This window comes from Narcine bancroftii, chromosome 5 (genome assembly GCF_036971445.1).
Source record: "Narcine bancroftii isolate sNarBan1 chromosome 5, sNarBan1.hap1, whole genome shotgun sequence".
Lineage (NCBI taxonomy): Eukaryota > Metazoa > Chordata > Chondrichthyes > Torpediniformes > Narcinidae > Narcine > Narcine bancroftii.
In genome coordinates this window covers 231,195,831-231,220,906 of record NC_091473.1, presented here as the reverse complement: position 1 = coordinate 231,220,906, position 25,076 = coordinate 231,195,831, and the positions used below count along the sequence as shown (strand labels likewise).

General features: G+C 37.8%; 1 protein-coding gene across 5 annotated transcripts in view; it reads right to left on the bottom strand.

The window, feature by feature from the left end:
* LOC138765024 (protein phosphatase 1 regulatory subunit 12A-like) overlaps positions 1-25,076 on the bottom strand; it is a 207,937-nt gene that overhangs the window by 22,452 nt on the left and 160,409 nt on the right. For 3 of the 5 annotated variants that reach the window (XM_069941647.1, XM_069941648.1, XM_069941650.1), the window contains 2 exons: positions 3,329-3,345; positions 1,906-2,050 (listed from right to left, as the gene is read on the bottom strand). In XM_069941647.1, coding sequence (XP_069797748.1) covers positions 1,906-2,050; positions 3,329-3,345 — 162 coding nt within the window. Of the gene's footprint in view, positions 1-1,905; positions 2,051-3,328; positions 3,346-12,266; positions 12,521-12,697; positions 12,766-25,076 lie in introns of those variants that run through there. The other 2 variants (XM_069941653.1, XM_069941649.1) reach the window with 2 other exon arrangements.

Sequence of the window (25,076 nt, the reverse complement as noted above, 5' to 3'; positions counted from 1 at the left end):
TGAAATTATAAATGTATACAGTAAAAATTATTTCAATAACTTTCAATTTTTTAGAACACTTTATTCTGATAATTTATTCATTCACAAAGGAGTATTGAAGGTTACTGTTAAAGATCTTGTGATCTAATGTCTTCATTCAATATTTGTCATAATTTTATATAATTTGCATGGAATAAAGAGGATAACATTGTCCTTTTAACTTTAGGATTTGATACCAAGTTAAATTTATGCAAGTTTGAAGTTTCCTTGCCTAATGACCAACAAACCTAAATGCCAAAACACTGAGAATAAATTTAACTTTATGAACTTAACAATATGAATTTAACATTTTCCCCATATCTTGGCTTCCAAATATTATCCAGATTTATCATTGAAATGGTATTACATTGCTCCAATATTGTACTAATTTCGGTCACATCTTAAAATAGAATATAAATGCCAAAAGGAAATTTCAATTCAACATTCGGCGCTGTCCAGGCCTTCAAACAAAGTTTTTTTTTTACAAAAATTGAAATAATGAGACAAAAAAGATTAATAGTCAATCACTTAAGGTTCTCCGAAAGAAAGACATACATTTCATTGCCAGAGTAGGGGAATCTAAAACTAGAAGGCATAGATTTAAGATGAAAGGGGAATGATTTAAAAGAGACCTGAGGGGCTCCTTTTTCCACATAAAGGGTTGTGGGTTTTGTAAGGTAAAACATCATGAGATGGGAATGTGTAAGGAGTTACCCTGTGCAGGGCTGTAACAAGAAGGGGAGGTGTCCTTGTACTCCTGTTAGGTAAAACATCATGAGATGGGAATGTGTAAGGAGTTACCCTGTGCAGGGCTGTAACAAGATGTGAATGCATCCTTGTACTTACAAGATAAGAGAGACATTGATGGATTGAGAGGCAGGAAGCTAGCAGGGAAAGGATAGCAACAGTTTTAGTCATTGGACAAGTAATGATATGATGATGTTCTAAGCACGTATCCAAGGGTATAAAAAAATCACCATTTTGCTGATAACGGCAGAATCCATTCTCCGACTAACATTGTTAGTTGCAAGTGTTACAATCCGGTAATAAAGAACAAAGAACCCTGATTTCGACTCAGTCTGGTGTTTGTCTCACTCATTCATGAACAAAGCAGACCTAACAGTTTAAGGAAAGTGGTATTAAAGGAAGTGAGAGAGGCAGATACAATTATAATGTTTAAAAGACATTTTCATGGGTACATGGATAGGAAAGATTTAGCAGGATATGGGCCAAACTCAGGCAAATAGGACTAGTTTACCAGGCACAGACAAATTGGGCTAAAGGGCCTGCTTCCAATGCTTTATGATTCAAAGTAGAAAATGATTGCTGCAGCATATTAAGTAAAGCTGCTGAATGGATAAAAACAGTCCAATATTCCAGCTTCATTTTAAGCAACTAGAAATATTAATTTCACATGACAAATATCTATCTCCACTAGATTAATTTACAGCAAAACAACCCCTACCTATACTAGATTAATTTACTGAAATAGTCAATTATTGCTTTGGATTGGTAGTAATGTTTAAGAGAGGTATCCCATCCTTAAAAACTGCAGATAACTTTGTCTTCCCACGAGTATACATGTTATTTTCTAATCTGAAAAATTGACCATGTTACATAGAGGTTCTCCTCCCCACCCCAAAAGTAATTTATAACATTTGATTAATTTTGTTGCAATTTCTCATAGATATCACAATTGTTGGTGACAGCATTTTAAAATGAAACCAAACTGTGAAAAACATTCAAAAAACTGCACTATTCTGATACAAGATAATTCAGCGCTATATTTAAAGCATTATACACATAGTACAGTAATGAAATAAATTGTATTCTCTGGCATGCTTGTCTACTATATTATCCAGACATTGAAAATCTATTGCTAGCTACCTTCTTATAATCTTTTACAGCATCATCTTGCTCTGGCTTACTAAGGGATGACAGTCGATTTTCCCTCCGAGTATAAGAACTTGTTCGACTCAACAACCGGTCGCTGTAACTGTCAGTTGAGGTATTTGATGATCCTGAATCCAACCTGAAAACAAAAATAATAAAGACACATGTGATACAGACCAAAACTAATAAAGCTGTATAGCTGCCTAACTTTCGTACAGGTCTAAGTAAAATCAATGGTAATCATGAAAAATGGATTAGAGATGTAGAAGCTAATTTTAAATGGTCAATTTTGTACAAATTGACCTTCATAATTTTCTAATAATCTATCACATTTGTACAATTTTAAAAATCTTGCAAGCAATATGGTCAAGGAATCTTCAATTCCCCCCAAAAAATTATTAGAAAGAATGATTGTTAAAAAAATGGTTTATGTTGATAAGCAAAAATTTCAACCCATCAATTAATGTTATTGAGAATTGCCCAGAATTGTTATGATCTAAGACAGTAATTACTTGTGCTATTTACATTAAACAGTACAGCACAGGAACTGGCCTATTGATCCATGATGTTGGCACTGAAAATTACGTCCAAATTAAATTAAAACTCTGCTGCTTGTACAAGATATCCCTTGTGTCCACTAGAAACATTATTATTGTATATGCTTCCATCACCCCGAGCAGCCGATCCCAGTCACCTACCAATGTGTAAAAAAACCATCCCTTTCAACTCCTTTAAACTCCCTCCTACAGCCCCCCCCCCCCTAAATTTAAATACATGTCCTCTTGCATGTGATGTTTTATTCTGGGTAAAAGGTTTCAATGGTCTGCCCTGTGCCTCTTGGAACATTATAAACTTCTCTTCAGTCTTCCCCCAACCTCTTGCATTTCAGAGAAAACAACAAACATTAATCCAACTGCTTCTTAAACTTTGAACTTTCTAATGTAGGCAGCACCCTGGTAAATTTCCTGTGTACCCTTTCGAAATCCTCTACAGTCTTCCTGTAATGGGGTGACCAGAACTGCACACAAGTGCTATATAACTAGTTTTAAATGGCAAAGAGAGTTCCTTACTTTTATACTCAACGCCCCGATCGATAACGGGAAGCTTCCTTTACCAACCCATCTCTTTGTGTGGCCACTCCAAGGACCAATGGGCTTGGACCTCCAGATCCCGCTGCACATCAATGTTTTAAAGAGACCTTCCATTAACTGTATACTTTCCCTTTACTTCCTGACCTCGCAAAATGCAACACTTCAGACCCTTCTCAAACCAAAGTGGATAAATCATTGATAGATGCCAAAAATGAAGGTCAAGTAGTCTGCATTTAAAGTGCAGCAAACTTCAAAAATCAGTTCAAGTACTGTATATTAGAATAAAACGCTACGAATGAATAGATAGAACATGGTAGTGTTCTTACCTGCTGAGACGATCATGCTGTAAAATTAAAACAAAAGTAATTAGCACATTGACGAGAATTATGAAATAACTTGAAGAATTAGGACCACACATTTTGGCGTGAAATTTAATCAGCATTTACCACTATGCAAGAGAAGATTTTCAGTCTAAATCCACACGTACTATGAGCAAAGAAAGTGACTGCTGACAACAGCAACCACCATCTAATTGATACAGATGGAGTTCATTTCAAGCCTGCCATGTTGGATCTTTCAGCCCAAAGGAACTGCCACGATCATGTGCCCGCTGGATTTATTCTAAATGTTTGACACAGAATGATGTCATGTCCCTGAAAAAAAATTTCATCGTTCAGTTCTATTTGGGATGAGAGGCAGCACACGATGCTTTTCTGTTCATTTCATCTGGATTAGGAAACAACAACATAAGCTCACTATTTAGATCTATCCGGTCAGAGAAGAAGCTGTGTAAGCCATCAGAGCTGACCTTTTAAGGTCAAGAATTAGGCTGAGAAATTCTCCATGGAATTAGGTAGCATGCAACATGTAGCTATCAATAGAGAGAATGTGCAACTGCAGCTAAACTCGAGCACAAGTATTTGTAATTAAGTTGATCTTTTATGGAAACTTCTCAAAAATTTAAAGGCCAAGGGCACATCATGTGTGCCAAAGGCAGTTACATTGTAACAAACAAATGAATCAAAAGCAAAATCAGTAAATTTCTGATAATCCAGCCCTCTTGGAATGTTGATATTTCCAGATTAGAGTTTTTCATTTTATAGGATGTTCCTAGTAGAGTGCAACCCCAATATAAAATGCCCCGATTTAACAAAAATCAATATACAACACAATGAGCCATTGGTCCTTTTTTTTTGCTCTTACCGGAAGTGATTTTTTTTCCCAAAATGGAACACATCGTTAGAAAACAAAAATCTTTATTCGTGAAATATAAGCTTGACGTGATCAAGAATAAAAGTCAAACCCAACTCGCCCGAGACCTCGGCTTCATGGCTGGAAATCTCAGGAAGGTAAGTTACGTGTGTCGCCAAGGAAGAGGTGGGATTAAAGGCCAAACACATGAAGACAGCCAAAGATGTCAACCTCCAGTATGAGTAATTCATTCAAGTGCGCTCAGAAGGCCTTCCAATTTCCAGGCTTATTCTCAAAGCTCAAGCCGAGATGTTTGATGAGCTGACCAACGGTGAAACCTCACAGTTCAAAGCTAGCAATGGATGGCTAGACCAGTTTAAATGCTGTCATGGGATTTCTCAAGTGTTAGCGTCTGGAGAAATTAGCTCAGCCGACATTGCCACCACTAGCGAATCCCCAGCAGAACTAAAAATTCTTTTAGAAGAAAGTGGCTACATTGAAGAACAAGTGTACAACTGTGACAAAACAGGCCTCTGCTCCAAGACTGTACGCTGTCTTGCTAAGACGATGCCCATTGACACAAGGGGATCAAACAACACCGATCACATAACATTGTTGTTTTGTGTTAACAAGACAAACACAAGTTAAATCTGCTCATGATTGGCAAATTCCGCTTACACCGCTGTTTCCGCCACGTCAACGTGAAGTTATTATCATTTGATAGCATAGCAGCAAAGCTTGGATGATCAGTGTCAATTTTGAGGATTGCTTTTATAAAACATTTGTACCTGCTGTCTGTGCTCATTTGTGCATGCAAATGCTAGAACTCATAGCTCTTCTTTTGCTTGACAACTATCCCACCCACCTGCCAGCCTAGTAAGCTGTGACAGAAAGATCTGAGTTTCTTACCTCCCAAAGGACACTACATCTAAAATCCAGTCCCTAGATCAGGGGATCATCTCTGTGTTCAAGCAGCATTACAGACATGAATTAATTCATAGAATTGTAGACAAATTAACAATGCTGGAAGACTATCTGAAAAGCATGAACGTTAAGGAAGTTTGCCACTTGGGTGGGAAGGGCTGGGCAGCAGTCAACTCCTTGTGTGTAGAAAAATGCTGGGAGAAGGATCTGGGCCCAGCCTTTTTATCCCCAACCCACCGAGGAAGATGATGATGAGCAAACATTCTATGGCTTCACAGTCGAAGTGCGTGAGGCAGAGAGGCTGTTGGAAATTAGCAAAGAGGATATTCATCAGTGGTACCCTGCCGATGATGGTTGCCCAACATATAAGCATCTGATAGACTCTGAGATCATCCGTAACATTCCTATAGCACTGGATCCTGAACCACAGGAGAATGATAATAAGGAGCCTCCACCCCCAAAAGTGTCTGAAGGCAATGGAGACCCAGGGTGTGGACCACATAAAAATCCTCCCCTCGAGAAATTTTGGACTTTGCTTACATGCTGCATTCAAGCAACGAATGCTTGGTCGTTTTTTTAAGAAATAAAATGATGATTGTAAGAAAAAGATGATTGCAGATACAGGTATTGTGCATGTATTCTTTTATTTTTTTTGAAACGGTTGTTTTTTTGTGAACCTTGATTTAGAGTGACCCTGCATTTTTTGTGATTTTTTTCGGGGACCCCAGTTATCACTTTATAACGGGGTTCCACTAGACAACCAAGATATTGTTTTATTTCACTTTTTCCACAATAGTGTAATGCACATTACAGCAAGTTTAAAGGAAGCAGATAATAAATAGAATCGCTCCAAACCCTGGCTTCCGTTGAACACCCACGAATGTCCTGGGCCCTGTGTCATGAATCCAAACCCAGCTCTCATGGTAAAACTGGCCCACAAGCTGCACTCCACATCCTCGCATCTGGCTGCACATCCTGCTTGTACTCCACATTCTGGATGAAAGAGCGAGCCCGATGATCAGCCACATCGACATTTTCAAACTATCAGCTGCCAGATTATTAGAATTTTATATGGAATTTCGAAAGAATAAAGTTAACAGAATGCAGCTTTACAATATTTCAGAATCAACAGTCAGTCAGAAATGCTGCTGTCAATGCAACTTAAGATGAGGGAGGTTTAGGTTAATGAATATAATGATGAACCACTTCAATCCAATTTCAAGTCATTTCAATTCAACAATACATGTCTTAAATTTAAACTATTTGACAAATAGGTAAGATATGTGATACTCTATTAGGAATAGAAATGTTTAAGGCCTATTCATAATAAGCACCTGTGCACTTTTGTTTCCAAGATCTTCCTCTGCCAAAGAAAAAAATCTTTAAAGTCAATTCTAATCAAAAATAGGAACCGTTAAGTATTCCTGGCACATTTTACAAAGTGTCATCAGGGGAAATATAAAATACAGTCTATAGTTTCTAGCAATAGAGCAAACTAATCAGTATTCTTAAAATCAGTTTCCTATTTTTTAACAAATACTTATTCGCACCAGGTAACACCAATAAACACCAATAATCCAATAAACAGGATATTGAAATGAAGTTTCAATGTATACATAGTCATATGGGAAACTTCATGTTTCCATTACAATTTAAGGATGAAGGGTCTCCTTTTATTGACCAGCTTGTTTTTTCTCTCATTAATGTAATTTTAATGGAAATAGTTTTCTACAAATACCTATAACAACTGTTACTTGAATCTTTAATTACATGCTCCTTTGTATGACTAACATAGATTTCCTTTCCCGAAATTTACTTTGAGGCAAAGAACTTCCAAGAAAATTCCACATTGGAAGGAGGAAAATATTATTTACAGCAGAAGGATCATTTGAAACAGGAGATTAAAGGGAGAACTTTATTATTCTCTATTAAGGCCAGTTGTGTTCCAAACACTGATGATCTCAAAACACATATTGCATCTTAGAGGCAAGGGTGAGGTTCGAAATTGATGCTAGAGGTAGGAAGAGGTGGAGAAGGTAGAGGACAGGAAAGCAAAAAAAAAAAACATAAAATGCCACATACAATTAGCACCCTCAGGAAAGCTTCCAAAAGGCACAGAGAAATAATAGTTGCTTCCACATAAAATTTAGTAAGTCTATTTAAAGTGTTGTGTTGTTGTAAATTGCCAGTACTTTATCATTTCATTTCTTTCTTCCATGTTCTTGGAGAATAGAAGATTATTTGTCAAAAGCAACAAAAAAAAAAACAACAGACTTGGGCCATGTTTCATTCCATAGAAGTCCTTGATTTAAAAAAAAACTGGGTAAAACAAATGTGACCAAAAATGGTGGGAAATTATGTAACCAAATAAAATCAAAAAAGGAAACAATTCTGCAGAAGATGAACCTTATCCTTTTTCTGTAATCAAAGATTCGGAGTTTAAAAAAAAATTAGAAACAAGAATGAGTCTGCCAATATTTCTTTGTCATCTTGCATTAAATAACTCCGATTCTGCATTGCAATTTTTAAGGTAGAAATCAAGACTCAAGACATCAAGCTGGATAGTCCAGATAAAAACCTCCACAAAAGGCATTGTGGCAATTTAAATGATTTGGGTAGAGATACAAAAATGAACACATGCAATAGATCAGCCTGTGGACTGTCTTTACAGCCGGCTGAAATCTCAAATCTTAGAGACACAGGCCTTCAAAACCATCTTTGCTGCATAAACGTCCATATAAATAATTTATAGTGTTGCTCATTAATGTGACATTCATACTAATTTTATCAATACTAGAAACTGAATCATCTTTAACACTCAAAATAAAAAAACAGTATTGAAGGTTAAGTACAAAAGTACATGGATTCAAATATGAATATTTTTTTTTTAAATAGTTTGAATGGGTTCACAGCTGCTGTTGTTTCCTGCCATTATTTCCAAAACTATTTCAAGTACTGGATTACAATGCATTTATCAATTTTTAAAAATGTTTACACCAGATAAGGGAGGGGCCTCTGCTTCCCTTCCCACAGCTCCCCAACCCCTCTATCTTATCCCTCTGTCCTTTCACCCATTCCTTCTACACTCCCTCCTATATCCTCTGACCTGCTAACCTGTGCTCTTATCCCTTCCTCTCACCTTTCTTCAGGCATCTACCTGTTTTTTTTTCCAGATTCATGACGAAAGGCTGAAGCCCTAAATGCTTACCTTTTATTTCCTACAGATGCTGCATAATCTGCTGGGTTCCTCCAGCATTTTTGTGTGTTGCACTTCAAAAGTAATGTTTTGGACCAGAATTATTTTGATAAGTTCGAAGGATACCAGGAACAGTGTTTCCAGTTAGAAGTTAATGTTCAAGTTATACTTGCAAATTATTCCAAAAAAATTGACAATATTGTTTTCTTAAAAAAGATATTCACCCAAATTTCTTCCCAGACATATTAAGAATTAAAATTTTGAAACTACAAATGTCAGCATTAAACAGCTAGTTTCATAAATTTGAGATATTTCATAAAACACTGTTAATTTATAGTCTGAAAGCAATTTTCTTTTGTAAACAATGAAAGCTTTTTTTTAAAGCTAAAGCAAAATATCAAGAGTTTTTAAACAAAGAATAGTATCCATTTTTTCCTCACCAATCGCCTACTCCATTTCCTGACTTATTCCCCTTCTACTCACACTATTATTAACTGAATGTTTACCATAGCTAAGCCAATCTCACTAAATACAGTGCTATTTTAAGATCAGCAAGGAGTGATATGAATAGGCATCTCTCCCTCCTTCGCCCACAAATGACCAACAGATGTATCTCGTCTTCCACAGAATCTACAGCGCAAGGACTCAAAAACAATTCGGAGTTCTTTTTTCTTGCCGGTCACGATTACATTGAATTGATAACGGCACTATTTAAAATGCATTACAGCTGGCTGACAAAGGATCTGCTCCTTTTGATTAAAGAAATTAGATCAGGAAAAAGCATTTTTCAATGGCAAAAAGCTTTCCTGCCAGTATAAAATGCCTGCACAGGGAGATTAACCCCCAAAATCCATTTTGGTTAGCTTGGATACAAAATGTCAAATGATTCCCCCCACCCCCCCCCACCCCCACCGTTGCCATCAATGTTATCATATCAATAATGGTACCAAATTTCTTTTTACCTGGGCTGATGTTATAAATATATTTAATGGGGCAAAAATTATGTTGCGCATTTTGACATTTACTTCCAATCAATTTCAAAATCACCTTGATACTGGTAACCTAATGAAAATACAACAACTGATCAATGGGATATCAAAATACTGATTATCTAATACAAAGTGAACTAATGCAAATTACTTCCAAAGTCTCATGGTGGTTTTCATCCAAAACTTGTCCATTATTGCAAACCAGTCCAAATTGATTTTTTTTTTGCCTCTTTACCACCTTCAGTAACTGTTACAGCCATCAGTCTTGGCTGTCAAATTATGATTGGCATAAATGGTAAATAGAAATGAGTAAAAGAGAGGGGAAAAAACATTTCCATATGTAGTGTTGAAGATGAAATAGCACCACAACTTTTTCCGTAGCACCCACACATTTCTAATTGGATACTGATTGTAAATTTAACAATTCTAACAAATAGTTCGAAGGAAATTATCTTAATGGATTTTTTTTCCATTACCATACATATTTCAACCAGAGGGATGTTTTGAATTTTCAGTTTCTCAAAGAACAAATCAAGAGCCAAGACCCAGCTTCAGAAGAGAAATAGCTCCATTCTGATAAAATATCAACACAATAATCAGTTGAATGACCTCTGGACATCCTAAAAGCACTGTGCAAGCAGTACAATATTTTGAAATGTCATAACTAATGCAGTGTAGGCTACATAGCAGAAGTAATGCAGACTCAAACAAACAGCAATACGATAATAACCAGACCAGCCTTTCATTAAAAAAAAACAGGTTGATGGAAAGATAAAAAATGGATTGGCTACTATGGAATGCCCACCCTCCCCCTCTCCTTTTCTTTGCAATGATGTCATGGGACTTCATTTACATCCTCCTAAAAGATTTCACTCAGGCTTTGGTAAGTCAGATCTGGAAGAATGCACCTCTGAACACAGAGAACTCTCTCAGTAATAATACTCCCTCAGTGTACCTCCTGAGAATTTTCCACTCAGATCTCTGGAGCTGCACTTGAACTTATAAATTTGCTTTTGAGGCAAGGAAACTTTCAACTAAGGTAAAGTCTGCTGAAGGAACTCAGCAGGTTGAGCAACAGTGGAAGAAAAAGAATGGTGATCATTTTGGGTTAAAATCTGTCAAGTCCCAGACAGCATCTACAGTCTCCTGTGTGACCCTCAATTAAGCTACATTTAATAAATGTTGTGCATATTACATTCATCTTGTATTTTTATCATTACCTGAAATATAGATCCTGATAAATCATATAATTAGCAATTTTATTTGTATAATTTTAGGATTGAGAAGACTATTCAATATTGGATTTATGGCTTATTTTGAAATCCAAACATCGAGCAAAATCATTTTAAATCACTCCAATGTATACACAATTCTATTTAAATAGATTGTTTTAAAATTAATTTTAATTTCAAATTTAGACACCAAAAATGAAAGAAATGATGTAAGTTAGATAATGAATGAGAAAAAAGGGAAAAAGGAAGTAATACTCTTGATATTTGTTTGATGTTATACAGACTATTTGCATGCCCAGAAATAGAAACTAAATGTTGGTATTAGTTCTGAATAAAAGAGTGTATCTGAAGAGTAAAGCAAAGACAATTATTTCACACAAAAGTGAGGAACTTCCCCCAATATAAAAGGCACATGGTGGCTGTAAGAGAAACAAGATCAAGGAAAGACCAATGTTAAAGGAAGAAAACAAATAGAAACATAAAAACAAGGAGGAATTGAACATGCTGATTCGCTTTTCATGCTTGAAACTTTACTTCACAGTAGAATTTTAAAGAGGGCATCATAAAATATGAATGATCCAAATATACTGGTATTTCAATTTATCCTTCCTTGTTTTTTTATTTGTGGCTGATAATGAATATACTCTATTTTGAGTTAAAATTCAATTTTTGACAAATGCATGCTTTTAAAACCGACACTTTTCGATGTTTAATGCAAGTCCTAACCATTGAATAGCAATATTATTTCCTGTCCCAACTGATAAAACATGACATTTTAATCTATGAACAAAGTGCACATTTACAAATGCATCATTAAGCACATGCAAAAAGAATTTCATAAACAACTATTTTCATGGATCTAATTTTTAAACAAAAAATTGTGCACTTTGATCAATCTTTTGATTAAAAAGTTCTAAACATTTGTGATTATTTCAAGTTGAGTTCCTAGAGCAAGTTTTCCCTCAAGTCCAAACCCAGTCGAAAAGTTAACCAGCGCTGTGCCTGTTCTACTACAGCTGTTTTTAATCATGACATCAGTGTTTCACAATAACCTTCCATAAACTGTCCCTGTATATGATTCAGGAGACCACACAATTAGAATTGGAATTAAATGAATCTGGTTACAATAAATTTAATTATTTTCCTTTCGATTGTTCACTTATTAGCCATCCTGCTGTATTATCAAATGCTGATTTATAACCATTAACAAGGTGATCCCTTGGGTGCAGATACGTGTCAGTGCCAATTAATGGAAAGGAAAACATGAGCTCAGACTTGTACGAATGGAACAGTAAACAGAACCATATAAACTGGTCTTTCAAAGCACTGGACAGTGAATAAAATCCTACACTTGACTGTTAGATTTAACTAGCCCATTCCACTTAATGATTCAATCCATTCGTCAAAATCAAGCTGTAAAGCAGGCAGAATACAATCAGTCTTTAGGGTAGTGAGAAAAAGTACGCAGCATGTTTTGTTTTATTTAAACGGCAATCTTTACAAGAATGTTATCGCCATCTCAATTTTCCTGAAACATCCACATACACTATAACAAGCAACTATTTAAATTTCAATTCACGCTAATAGAAAACAGACTGCTTAAAAGCTAATTGTGCAGACATTTCAGGGTTTGTTTACCAATCAAAAATACTTTGGTATAATCTATTGCATTCTATTAGAGCATTTTCTTACTGTACCATATCACTCCCATGAAAGCCAATTATTTGCTTACTCGAAATGTCTTGGAGGTGGGTGAAGGTGAGCAAGGAGGTGTCTCGGGCTGTGCTTTCCTGCTCCTCGTCAGGTCCTTACTCCTAGAATACAGCGCTGACATAGTTACCCAAATCGGAATATCCACTTCTGATCAGTACAGTAATAATGTTCTCTTTTCTAAGTTTTCTCTATGCTCTAACACGCTGCCTTCAGTACGGGTTTGTTCTGTATCCGAAGCTGAAATTCTGAAGATTTTCTTTACAATATTGCAAGCTGACAGACAAAATGAAAATAACACTGTCAGATGAAAATTGATGGTCTTCAGTTTAAGTTTTTGCTCTTCAGTTCCACCAAGATTAAAAACACAAAAGTAGATGAAGGCAACAAACAAAATCCAAAGGGACTGTCTTTCAAAATATTACAGCTGCAGGAAAATGGTTTTCAATTTACCTGAACTGCATCATGTGAAGACTACACTGAGATGAACATCAAAACACAACCTTTCATTCTGAGGCAAGTTGTGTTTTGTTCTTATTGCCTGAGCTGGACTGCTTCAAGCACTGCTTTCTTTTGACATTCCAATTTTTTTTTTCTGTCTTGAATAGGAATGCTGGAGTTAAGCCAAACTCACCATTCCGTTTCAGCTGGGAATAAAAGTTTTTTTTTTCCCCTCTAAGGAAGAAACTCCTTAAAAGTTCTGACTTACATATGGGTTCAATAGTTTTAACAAGGAAGTCACTAGTTCAGGGAGTGAATGTTCCCTGATTTACAATAAGACAAAACAATATCACAATTAATAGTTTTAACCATTCAATTGAATAAACTGCCTTGAATAAAAATAGCTCTTTGCTATCATTTAGCTAAGTTGGAGTATTTAATGCAGATGTGTACATCATAGAAAAACTCTGAATTTTCTCAATATACTCTATGCCTTGTCCTCTCAGCAGATCACCAGTGAACTTCCATATGATAAGATTTTTCATCTGAATTATGTATTTTTTTTTAAACCCAATGCCCTGCTCAATGTTTAATTAGCTTTCCATTATAGTACATCATCAAATCGATGTACTTCATTTCACCCTCCCCCACCACCACCACTTCCCCCCCACCACCCTCCCCTCACCCCCCAAACAACACACACACCAGAGTAGGGAACAAGAGATGATGTTTATTAAGTTTCTTCAATTGGCAAACAAAAACTCTCCCAAATGGCTTTCAATTTTTTTCTTAAGTGCTCCATGAACAACCTATGAGCCTGTGTGTGACTGGACACTCACTTCATAAAAGGATGTCAATGAGGTGGTCATGAATGTTTTAAGGACATTCACTTCTGTGCATGCAGTTTTAACAAACACTGGGTATAGATGTTAAATAAATTGCTGGTAAATCTTGGAAAATGACCTACCCTTGTCTGAACTTTTTTTATAGCACTTAATAATCTGAACACTGCATAACCTTTTCTTCAGTTTTCCTATTATCCTTGGATTATCAGGTATAATTAAATTTCATCATAATACATTCCTAAAAGTATCTTTGTCTTATTCAGAATGCATTATTTTTATAATTGCAGTAAACACGTTATAAATTTCTCTAAGACATTGGTCATTTAGTGATCAAATACTCGATGCATGTGACAAGAAACCCTCCTGGAGAAGATAGTTTTTACAACCAAGCTAGCCATCACACACCATTAGGAATTGGGGGAAAATCTAAATGGTCACTAGGAGAATTGCAAATGCTGCACTGCTTGGATTGAAAGTCAGGACTGAACTCAAGTCCACTGTACCTACCACCTGGGTCAAAGTGGACTGGCAGTAAAGAATAAATAGGATCTAAAGGAAATGTCCTCAGTTATAGAAAACAACCTTAGTGTAATTCATGTACAGGGAAAACATTTAGCTGGGACTATACCAATATTTTAAAACTGTATATACATGAAATTGTGGTAGGATAGGCAAAATAGACCAATACATCACATGTAAATTATTACTTTTAAATTATTACTAATAAAATGTGATTATCTTTTTAAAAATACAGAAATGCTAAATTAACTCAGCCAGTCTCGCAGTGTCCATAGGAGTAAAGATATATTACTGATGTTACGGGTATGAGCCCTTCTTCAAAGTATGCAAAAAAAAGTATCTGAAGACTGGAGAGAGAAAAGCGGAGGTGTCCAGACTAACAGTCAATAGGAGCTAATTGGGTATGATAAATGTTACGAGCCCAGAGGACTCCAAAACCCAGCAGCAATAGAAATTCGCCAAGATGATGGTTACTTAAACAAAAGTTGCTTTTAATTTTCTTTAAACCTAATAATATCAAACATTAACTTATTACTATTAACAACCTTCTTCTAATTCTAAGTGCACATTAATGTAATGTATACATGTTCAGGAAAATTCTTTGTTTCACAGTCCAGAACACTACATAAGGAGCAGGTACAATCTACAAAAAGCCACCTCCTGGGCAAAGTGAAGACTTCAGACAAGAACAGAAAAAACGATGGAGACCCAACAGCTGTCGCAAGGACTAAATGACATAACTTGCTACAAAACCAAATCTGGTGCAGTAGGAGTGAGCAAAGCTTCGCTCCCAGATGAACACAATGCGTTCTACACATGATTTGACCACCAGAACAAGAACTACTATACAAGGTGTGTGTTGGGGGGGGGGGCAGGGGTGTCATGCGATACAGTAAAAACAGGAAGCAGGAACCCAGTCCTCTCGGGAATTTGATTAAAAAGTTATTTAAACAAAGTTTTAAAAATATAATGTGAAGAAAAATAATACTGAAATGTTTTAAGAATATCACCAAAGAAAGATAAAAATGTTGCAAGTACCTTCGGAGTCCAGTGGACAAAAGCAGCAGATCAGGAACAGAGACCTCTTGCACAATGGAAGCCTGGGGCTGGAGTTTGATCTGCCCCGTGTTGAGTGGCTCACCTGTTAGGGCAGCCAGAGGTGCTAGAGTTGATACAAAAGAGCCTTCAACAGCAGCCGGCATAACTAGTGCCTTTATCAACCCAGGGAGATACCAGCTGCTGCAACACGACTCAGAGGAGGAAGAACAAGACATAAGAGAAATAGACACTGATAGCGACAGCACTGAAGAATAAGAAATGTTTAAAGGTTAAAAAAAGTCAACAGAATCGAAAAAAGGGAAGTGTACACTTGATAATCTGATGAAGAACACAAATAAATGAATGAAAAAAAAAATTATACCGTTGTAAAAATATATGCAACTTTCTATGAGTAAAACGGGTGAAAGAATTAAGACTGCAGAAGTGGAAGATGTGAAGGAAAAAGTGGGAAAAAGTAGAGATGGGCTGTCAAGAAAGATAAAATGTGGGAAAAGATGGATGCACTCAAAAATTTTAGCAGAAGAAACTACATTAAAATTGTTGGACTAAATCCTATTCGTTTTTTTTCCAAGAATGGATACATAAAGTCCTAGGAGAGGATAAAGTTGGACAGAATATTAAAATTGAAAGGCCACATAGAGCCTTTATACAGTGACCAGCATCAGACCAAAAACCATGTTCTATATTGGTCAAGTTCTTAAGACATCAGGAAAGAGAAAAGATATTGAATCCAGCGAAGGAAGGAACAAAAGAAAGAGGTGGTCCGCTTGAAGGAAGAAAGGTATTGTTTTATCCGGATATAAGTGCGGCATTACTGAAACAAAGATGAGCATTTAATCTGGTTAAAAGCTCCCTCTGGCAAAAAGGATACAGAATGATGTTGCAGTGTGTAGAGCATGCATGGATACATTTTCACATTGTAGTGTACATGGTGGTGCTTTAACTGCACAGGAACCACTTGTCTTAGGTTGCAATTCTGGGGAGCAGGTTTTTAGTACATCATCATCTGTGTTGCATTCAGTGCACTCATCCCTTTCTTAAAGCATCAAGACCAGCTCCTGTGATGGTGTAATTTGAGGATGGCAAGATTAGTACTTCTGACTGAACTGCAGATGTTACCATTCATAAACTGGGCACCACAAGTGAGATTGGGATGCTCTTAAAGTCTCTTAGTCAAGCACTTATCATTAGTAGGATTGCACAGGTTTGATCAAATTAATTTCTGTAAAATTGCTCATGTATCCAGTGCATGTTGATTTTTCTGTTTATTGCAGACGTATCCATCTCTCATCTTAGGTTTGCACCTCAGTTTTGGATAGACTAGTGCTGCTACAATACAATCACCACTCTCTGGGAAAAGCAGTTCCTCCTAGTCTCTCTCCTAAATCTACTACCCTGGATCTTGAGGCTATGACCCCTAGTTCTGGTCTTCTTCACCAATGGGAACAACACATCTACTTCTATATGCCTTTCATAATTTTATAGGTTTCTATACGATCTCCTCTCATTCTTCTAAATTCAAGCAAGTACAGCCCTAAATGACTCAATCTCTCCTCATCAGCTAACTACCTCAACTCTGGAATCAATTTGGTGAACTTCCTCTGTACCACCTCCAAAGTCAGTACATCCTTCTTCAAGTAAGGAGATCAGACCTGCATGCAGTACTCCAGATGCGGCCTCACCAGTACCTTGCAAAGTTCAGCATAACCACCCTGCTCTTATATTTAATCCCTCTACCAATGAAGGCCAACATTCCATTTGCCTTTTTTTTGGGAATATTTTATTAATAAAGTTTTAACCACCAAATAAAATTTACAATACAAATCTTTAAAATAGTCTAATCCATTATACATGTGGTGTGGCCTGCTGCACTTGCAAACCAACGTTTTGCGATCTCCTGGAGGGTCAAGTGTGAACTTGTTTAGTGGGTTTAATGTATTGTATATGTTGAACGTTTAGTGGGTGGGGAGGGGCGTGGGAAGGAGGGAGGGGGGGGAAAGGGGAGAAAATGACACTGTGTATATTCAAGAGGGAAATGTTTGTGTGTATTTTGGTTAATATGGTTCATAGTGTGAAAAGTAAATGTTTTTTTTTAAAGTAGCATCAATGGGAGAAAAAAAGTCGACATTGTGCTGAACCTTTTATTGAGACTGGGGTGTACGTAAAAGAGTAGGGAGGGGCATATGGAATTGATGAATTAGGTAGAAGTACAAAGTCGTACATTAAGATCTTGTTACGTTGCATCACAAAAAGATCACTTCCAAATTTTTCTGCAGAACATGTGCATTGTGAAGTGTGTAACATCACAAACTGGAGCTCCCAAAGACCGATGATATTTTGGTCCATTGACTGATTTGCATTTTTAAGTCTTTGTAACTTAGTTACAAAATGCTGCATGTATGTCCAGAAAATCAAATTATGTAGGCCTGACATTTGAACAACATTTTTAAATCAGTTACAAAACTGCATTTTTGAAGATTTGGGAGCAGTGAGTAGTAAAAACTTGATTTTAAAACTCTAATCCTATGTGGTCTCACTGTTTCAGTCTCATAATTCTGAACATATTTGGGGTTCTCCAATTTTGACTTCCAACATCCTTCAACTTAACTGTTCCATCAGAGGTTTTAAAGTTTTGGAATTCCCTTTTTAGTTTCTCTGGACCTCCACCATATATTTTTCCTTAAAAGTACTCTTTAAAATCTACCCGGCAATGCTTTTGATTGCTTGTCTCAATGTTGCTTGATCAGACAATGTTAATGTTCAATAGAGTTTATATGAGGCACTCTGATCTTTTTTTTGCTGTTAAAGATATTAAATAAATAGAAATTATTCTTTCACTGCATTTTTTTAAAAGCACGCCTTTAAGCCATTGACTTTTGTTTATATCATTTGCTCACGTGCTAAATTCTTAACCAAATTTCTTCAAAATGATTTTACTCTCATTGTCAGTTATATATTTCAAATCAGTTAAAAACAAGTAAAAACCAGTCTAATTTGCACAATGGATTTTGTACTTTTTTGTGTCCAAGTCTTGATGAAAAATTGACAATTAATGGTTTGATACGGTATTTAATTTTACTTACTGTTTCACCTATTCCATGACCTGCATCCAAACAGTAAGCTCCATACGCTACCCAGGCATACCTTACCATATTTGGAAATCAGCTGGATAGCCAGTTTATCCAAGGAAGAGCTCTTCTATACCTAGAAAGGGCACAACTGAGCAATATTCCAACCCTTCACATTTTAACAAAATGGTACTTGAAAAAGATCATAAAATGAGCCTCAGACAAAGGCTTTGTAAATTATTCAGGAAATAGCTGTTCCATGTAGGGTGGGGGGGGGGAAACAAGTCAAAAATGTACATTCTGTGCAGTTCAGCAGATCTAACATTTTTTAATGGGGATTTTGAGACATCAGAGAAAATAAAACCTGCACTGAGAATGATGCACAAGGAATATTTGCAGAGAAAAGGAAGATTAAAAAATTAAATCATTCACATCAGTCTGCACCATGCCAAGGCTAGTATTTCTAACTGCCTTTGTGAAGCTGAGGACAAACTACTTTAAAAAAAAATTATTACAATAAATATACCTACACCTTTTTGACTTTGAACATTTTAAGCCAATGTGAATGAAGGATTGGTGCTAATTTGAGTTGGCATGCTGCACACCCTTGGATGAAAACATAGGCAGGAGCATCCCTTGATAACTTACTGCACAACATGGCTGCCAGTACATAATACAACCACTGTGCAGCAGTAAACATTTCAGGTCACGGATGAACATTGATCAAATGGACTACTCTGTTCTGGATAAACCCAAGAGTTCCTCATTATTTTAGCTGTAATCAGCCAGACAAGTGCCAAGTACTTGATCACACTTCTTGAATGCCTCCACATACTAGAAAGATTGAGCTGGATCCAGAAGAGGAAAACTCTTAAGTTTCATTTGCATTGCTATTTTGAATGAGAACATGGCTTCATTACATTTTTTTTTAAAAGGAATTCAGATCAATTATAAATTTATTCTCTATGTAAAACTTGGGGTGGCACAGTTGGCGTACAGCACCAGTGATAGGGACAGGGGTTCGAATTCCGCACTGTAATGAGGTTGTAGGTTTTCCCCGTGTCTGCACGGGTTTCCCCCCAAGGGCTCCGGCTTCCTTCCACCGTTTGAAACTTATCAAGGTGCAGGTTAATAGGGTATAAATTGGGCGGCATGGACCCATGGGTTGAAATGCTGTATTTCTAAAAAAAACTTTCAAGTGCATGGGGATGCATATGGTTAACATGAACATTTTACTACAACACATACAAAATACATTTACTTAGGTATTCCACTGCACCTGATGGAAGTGCTGGATGGGTACAGCAGCAAGATACCAACCACTTCAAATTTTAATTGCACTTGAGGGAACCACATTTTTGGCACCAAGTATGTGCCACTTGGAGGCCAGCATCAGAATAATTGGTGGCCACAGATGGAACTGTGGCCAGGGGTGGAGGACAACACCAACATTTTATAAAGTGTTTGTGAAGGAGTGGGAAAACAAATCACTTTCAAAGTTGAGGACTGGGACCAACAATATCAAGAATCTGATCGCATTAGAATAGATCTCCTTATAGGAGGGGTGTGTATTCAGGGTTTGTAGTTTGCCATGTCATGGGTGGAGTTGCTGCGGACAAGATCAAGAGGGAAGTAAGGGGAAAGGGGTCAAATCATCATGGAAGAGCTTTTTGAATAACCTAGAAAGCATCCTAATTCAGCCATGTCCTGAGAAGACCAGGCTGTTCAAGCATGGTCCAAGTCACAAGCATTTTCCAATAGGAATGCTGCATGAGGAGCGATATTAATTTCCTCAAATATCTAGAGTGAAACAATTGCAAACAAAAAGGCTAAATTGTAGAGTACAGAATTATTAGAGGGATGGTGGACAAAACTGCAGTGAAGGGGGAAGACAATAAAATGAAGGTGTTCCTAGGAAAATTTTTTAAGCAATGCAGGACAAGTAGAGAATAAATAAAAGCTCTTCAGAACCTTAGGCTTCTACAAAGTATTAAGAAAAGAAAAAGTTTAATGTGGACAAATGTAGACTCCTTAGTCAGTAGAGCATTCAGAATACTAAAGAAAAAGTATGAGTAAATAAATAAAAACTTTGGTTGAATTTTCAGCAAAAGATCCAAATAACTTCCCAGAATTGTTGGGGAAGCAAGAGTTCAATGAAGAGGAATTTTAGGAAATTTCTATCAACAAGAGAAATGCTGGTGAAATTAATCTGAAATTGAAAGAATTTTTAAAAAGTTACCAGTAGTTATGGAAGTGAGTTAAACTAAATTTTACAGCAAGTTGACAAAATCTCTTTCATTATCTGAAGCAACCATATAACACACCTTCAAATGAGGTAAATTGACTTGAAGCAGTGCAAGCTCACATGAATTGGTGCTGGCCATTCTAGAAGTCAACCCCCTTGTTCATGCCCAACAGCAATAATGCAGTTAACATTGGTTAGAGCTTGAAATTAGAATGAACTGTAACTTGAAAGCTGCCTCACTTCCAATATACATTGGCTCAGATCATGACATCCATCTTTGAATGTATGCAATGATGTTTATAAGCATGCTGACATCACATTCGTAGTTGGCCTCATCAACAATGATGAGTGGCATTACAGAGAAGAGGTGGAAAATCTCGTGAAATGGTGCGAGAGTAACAACCTGAGTTTCAATCTGGACAAGACGAAAGAGATAATCATGGATTTCAGGAAGACCAGGAACAACCATCCTCCACTATACAGCAACAATTTTGTCATAGAGAAAGTGGGGAACACCAAGTTCCTTGAAGTTAATTTAACTAGTGGTCTTTTGTGGACACTTAACATCTCCACACTTTTCAGGAAGGTGCAATAGCAACTGCACTTCCTGAGAAGACTGAAGCGGGCCAGGCTACTGGCCACCATTATGTCAACCTTCTATAGGAGATCTATTGAGAGTCCTGGCCAGCTGCATCACAGTGTGGTATGATTGCTGCAGAGAAATGGATCAGAGGTTAATCCACAGGACCATAAGAATGGCAGAGAGGCTCACTGGAGTCTCCCTTGCCCCCATCAATGTGATCTACTAGGATTATTGTCTAAAGAAACTGTGCAAGATCATTGAGGCCTGCTTCCTCCCTGCACACAGCATCTTTCAGCTGCTCCTATTGGGAAAGAGATACAGGAATATCAGAGCCAGCACCAACAGGCTGAGGAACAGCTTCTTCCTATGAGCAGTGAGAACGCTGAAGGACCAAAGGAACTGCTCACATTAACCATCCAAGACTCTCATATTCATGAAACAATATTTACTTACTTATTTTTATAGATAAAATACATGTTCTGCATAAGTATTGTTTGTCTGTATGTGAGTCATATCTGGTTGTATGTCTGTGTGTTTTGCACTGAGGACCAGAGAACACTGTTTTGTCGGGTTGTACTTGTACAACTAGATGACAATAAACTTGACATTTCATATATTTAATTTGTGAGAGATTTCATAGAATTGAAATTAGTAGCAATATTGGCAATATATTTATAATGGAAAAGGCTTATTCCCCCCCCATGGAAAACACAATCTTTCTGAGGGTGGATAGAGTGATGGGACAGAGTTTCGGTCGAGTTAGGTAAAGGGTGTTGGGGGGGAGGGATGTTTTTCCTGATGTTCTCAACTCTGTCGATGAAAAATTCTTCATATTTGGCAGGAATGTGTCTAGGTTTGTAGTGGGTGAAGGGTGACAACTAAGTTTGCTGTGCTAAAGAGGACTGTGGGGTTTATGAAAGTCATTGGCAATTAGGTTGACGAGTTATTTTGTTCTTTCTGCCTTCCTGTTATGTGCTCAGGTTGAGTTTTAGCATCTCGAGGAAGACATCGAGTTTGTTTTGCTTCCACCTCCGTATGGCCTTCCTGCATTCTCTCCTTAGGACCCTTAACACATTGATAAGAAAAAGCACCGTCTTGTGTTTGGGTTTTTTCCAATTTGAGTGGAGCCACAATGTCCAGGATTGAAAAGCAGGTCACAATGAACAAGGAAGTGAATTCCTCAGTGTTGAGGTGGGAAGGGGCCACCTCGATGGTAGAATCACCTGGAGCAGAAATGAGGGCTCTTGCGAACTCCCCTGCAGTCCGGGAATTAATACATTGGGAGTAGTGACGGGGGTGGGGGGGGGGGGGCAGAATTTGTTAAGGGGGCAGAGAAGGGAAAGGTCAAAGGTCCAATACACCTGCTTCAATTAATGTTGTGTTGCAGATAATTAAGTCAGCTGACAGGACTAGATCAAATGTGTGGCCTTGGTTGTGGGCGGATGCAGTAGGCAGCAGATCCAAGTTGAAGGATTCTAGTAGGTGCATAAATTCACCTACTAGGGTTTAGATGGGCAACAAACATGAATATTAAAGTATCTGAGAATCAGAACTCTGTCAAAGTTTTGCACAGTGTTAGAGAGGAAGTTGGCAAATTGGGCAATGAAGTCTTTGTGTATTTCTGGTAGGCAGTAAAGAAGAACAATTAAGAAGGGATTGACTAGGCCCACTTTGATGAGTTGGACCTCAAAAGTAGGGAATTCCTAGGAGTTTACTACACAGCTGTTGAATTGGTCTTTAAATACAATAGTTAGACCCCCCCCACCCCCTCTGGAGGATCTTGAAGTACAAAGGAAGTTACAGTTCTGTGGACAGAGCTTGTGAGAGGAGCAGTCTCGCCTGTGTTCAGCCAGGTTTCAGGCAATAGTAGAATAGAAAGTTGAGACTTTGGGTAGTGAAGAAATCATTAAGGATGAACGTCTTGTATGCCAAAGACCTGATGTTGAGAAACCAACCAGAGTGAGTGCAATACTGGATATCTCCTACTAGGGAATGAGACATGACATGTGATGGAAGTTTGTGCAGGGGAACACTTTAGCTCCAGTGATCTTAATGCCATTACTTTCAAGATAATTGTGGACAACCTGGTCTTCAGGTCGAGAGTCTCAATTACAGAAAGCAAATTTTTAGAAAAGGAGATTTTTTTTTTAGAAAATGAGAAAGTATCTTGAAAGTGTAGATTTGGACAAGTTGTTTTCTGATAAGGATATGCTTGCTATTCAAGACTCCTTTATTATTATTGAAGAATACAGAACATGTATTACATGTAATTGCCTTCTGCTTGCCTTACAGCAGACAAAATGTTGCCGTTAGTATCACCCGGCAGCCCTTACAGTTGGAGAGAAAGGGAAGCAAAAGAATGTCCCTTCAGCATCACTGTGTCGGTGGATTCGTCTCCAGAACCTGCTAAGAGCATTTAATTCCAGAGATCCAAATCACTACACAGGAGCAAGTATGACCTGCAGAAAGCCACCTCCTGGGTGAAGTGGTTTCCAGACAAAAATGAAAACCACAAGGGATACCCGACACCAGTTGCAGGGCCTAAAATGACATAACCTGCTGCAAAACAAAAAAAAGTGCAGTGGAAGATGGCAAAGCTTTATTCCCTGACGGATTCAATGCCTTCTATGCCTGATTCAACCACAAGAACAAGAACCACCATTGGACACCCCTAGTCCCCTGATGATCCTCTCCTGTCCATATTCGAGGATGTGCTGTCTGGCTTCAGGAGAGTGAATCCGAGGAATAGCATCTAGTCTGCAGTACCCAGTCGAGTATTCTGTACTGACCAATTTACCAATGTATTAATGGATATCTTCAACATCTCACTCCAGCAGGTTGTGGTTTCAAACAGGCATCTGAATTTCCACAGCCCCTGCACCTGCAGACTGCTATTCAATCTATCAGCAACCCAAGCTCCAGATCCAAACTGCCAACACTACCAGGAAGCCTTCAGCACCCTTGACACTTTGGGAGCCCCACTTGACCTCAGCACCTCCTTCACTTCCAGCTCTGATACCTGACTCCCATGACCCAGTCCCCAGCAGCCCACAACCTATACTGTCCCTACCTGTGTGGGTCCTTGAGTTCTTTGTTGGTTCGCTGCTATGGTCACCGTCCTATAGGGTCATCTTCTCCACTTCTCCTTCTCAATGGGGATACTGTTTATCACACCCTGAACCAGTCAGTTGCTCGTGGGAGTTGTTAGGTCTGCTTTGTTCATGAATGAGTGAGACAAACACCAGACTGAGTCGAAATCAGGGTTCTTTGTTCTTTATTACCGGATTGTAACACTTGCAACTAACAATGTTAGTTGGAGAATGCATTCTGCCGTTATCAGCAAAATGGTGATTTTTTTATACCCTTGGATACGTGCTTAGAACATCATCATATCATTACTTGTCCAATGACTAAAACTGTTGCTATCCTTTCCCTGCTAGCTTCCTGCCTCTCAATCCATCAATGTCTCTCTTATCTTGTAAGTACAAGGATGCATTCACATCTTGTTACAGCCCTGCACAGGGTAACTCCTTACACATTCCCATCTCATGATGTTTTACCTTACAGAGTCTGCAACCCCTCATGGCCTCTGCCAAGTACAGGCGCTGCCATCTTGGGCACAGCCCTCCATGGTTTGTTGAATGTCATTTAAAAATTCCTTTGACTCCTTTAACAGGCTGTTTGAATGGCATTAGGGTCACACAGTTGAACCCTTTGGAGCAGCACTGTGTCTCCATTCTCCAGTCTAGTCGGTCTGCACCACCATGAAGTGCAGCCATTACAGCAGTTCCAGTGTTTGTATGCTCCTGTCAGAATTAAAAACAAAGTCAACAGGCATAGGGAAGCTGGATTTTTGAGGGATATTGTGGATTTGGTTAAAAAGGTGTATAGCAGATATAGGCAACAAAGAGAAAATCAGTATCTTCAGGAATACAAAATATCTAAGACATAAAACAAAGAAACCAGGAGGGCTAAAACAACCCAAAGTTGAAATGGCAGACAGGGTGAGGGGAATCCTACAGGCTTCTATAGATATTCTAGAGTGGAGAGAGTGCAGAGAAGGTTTACCAGA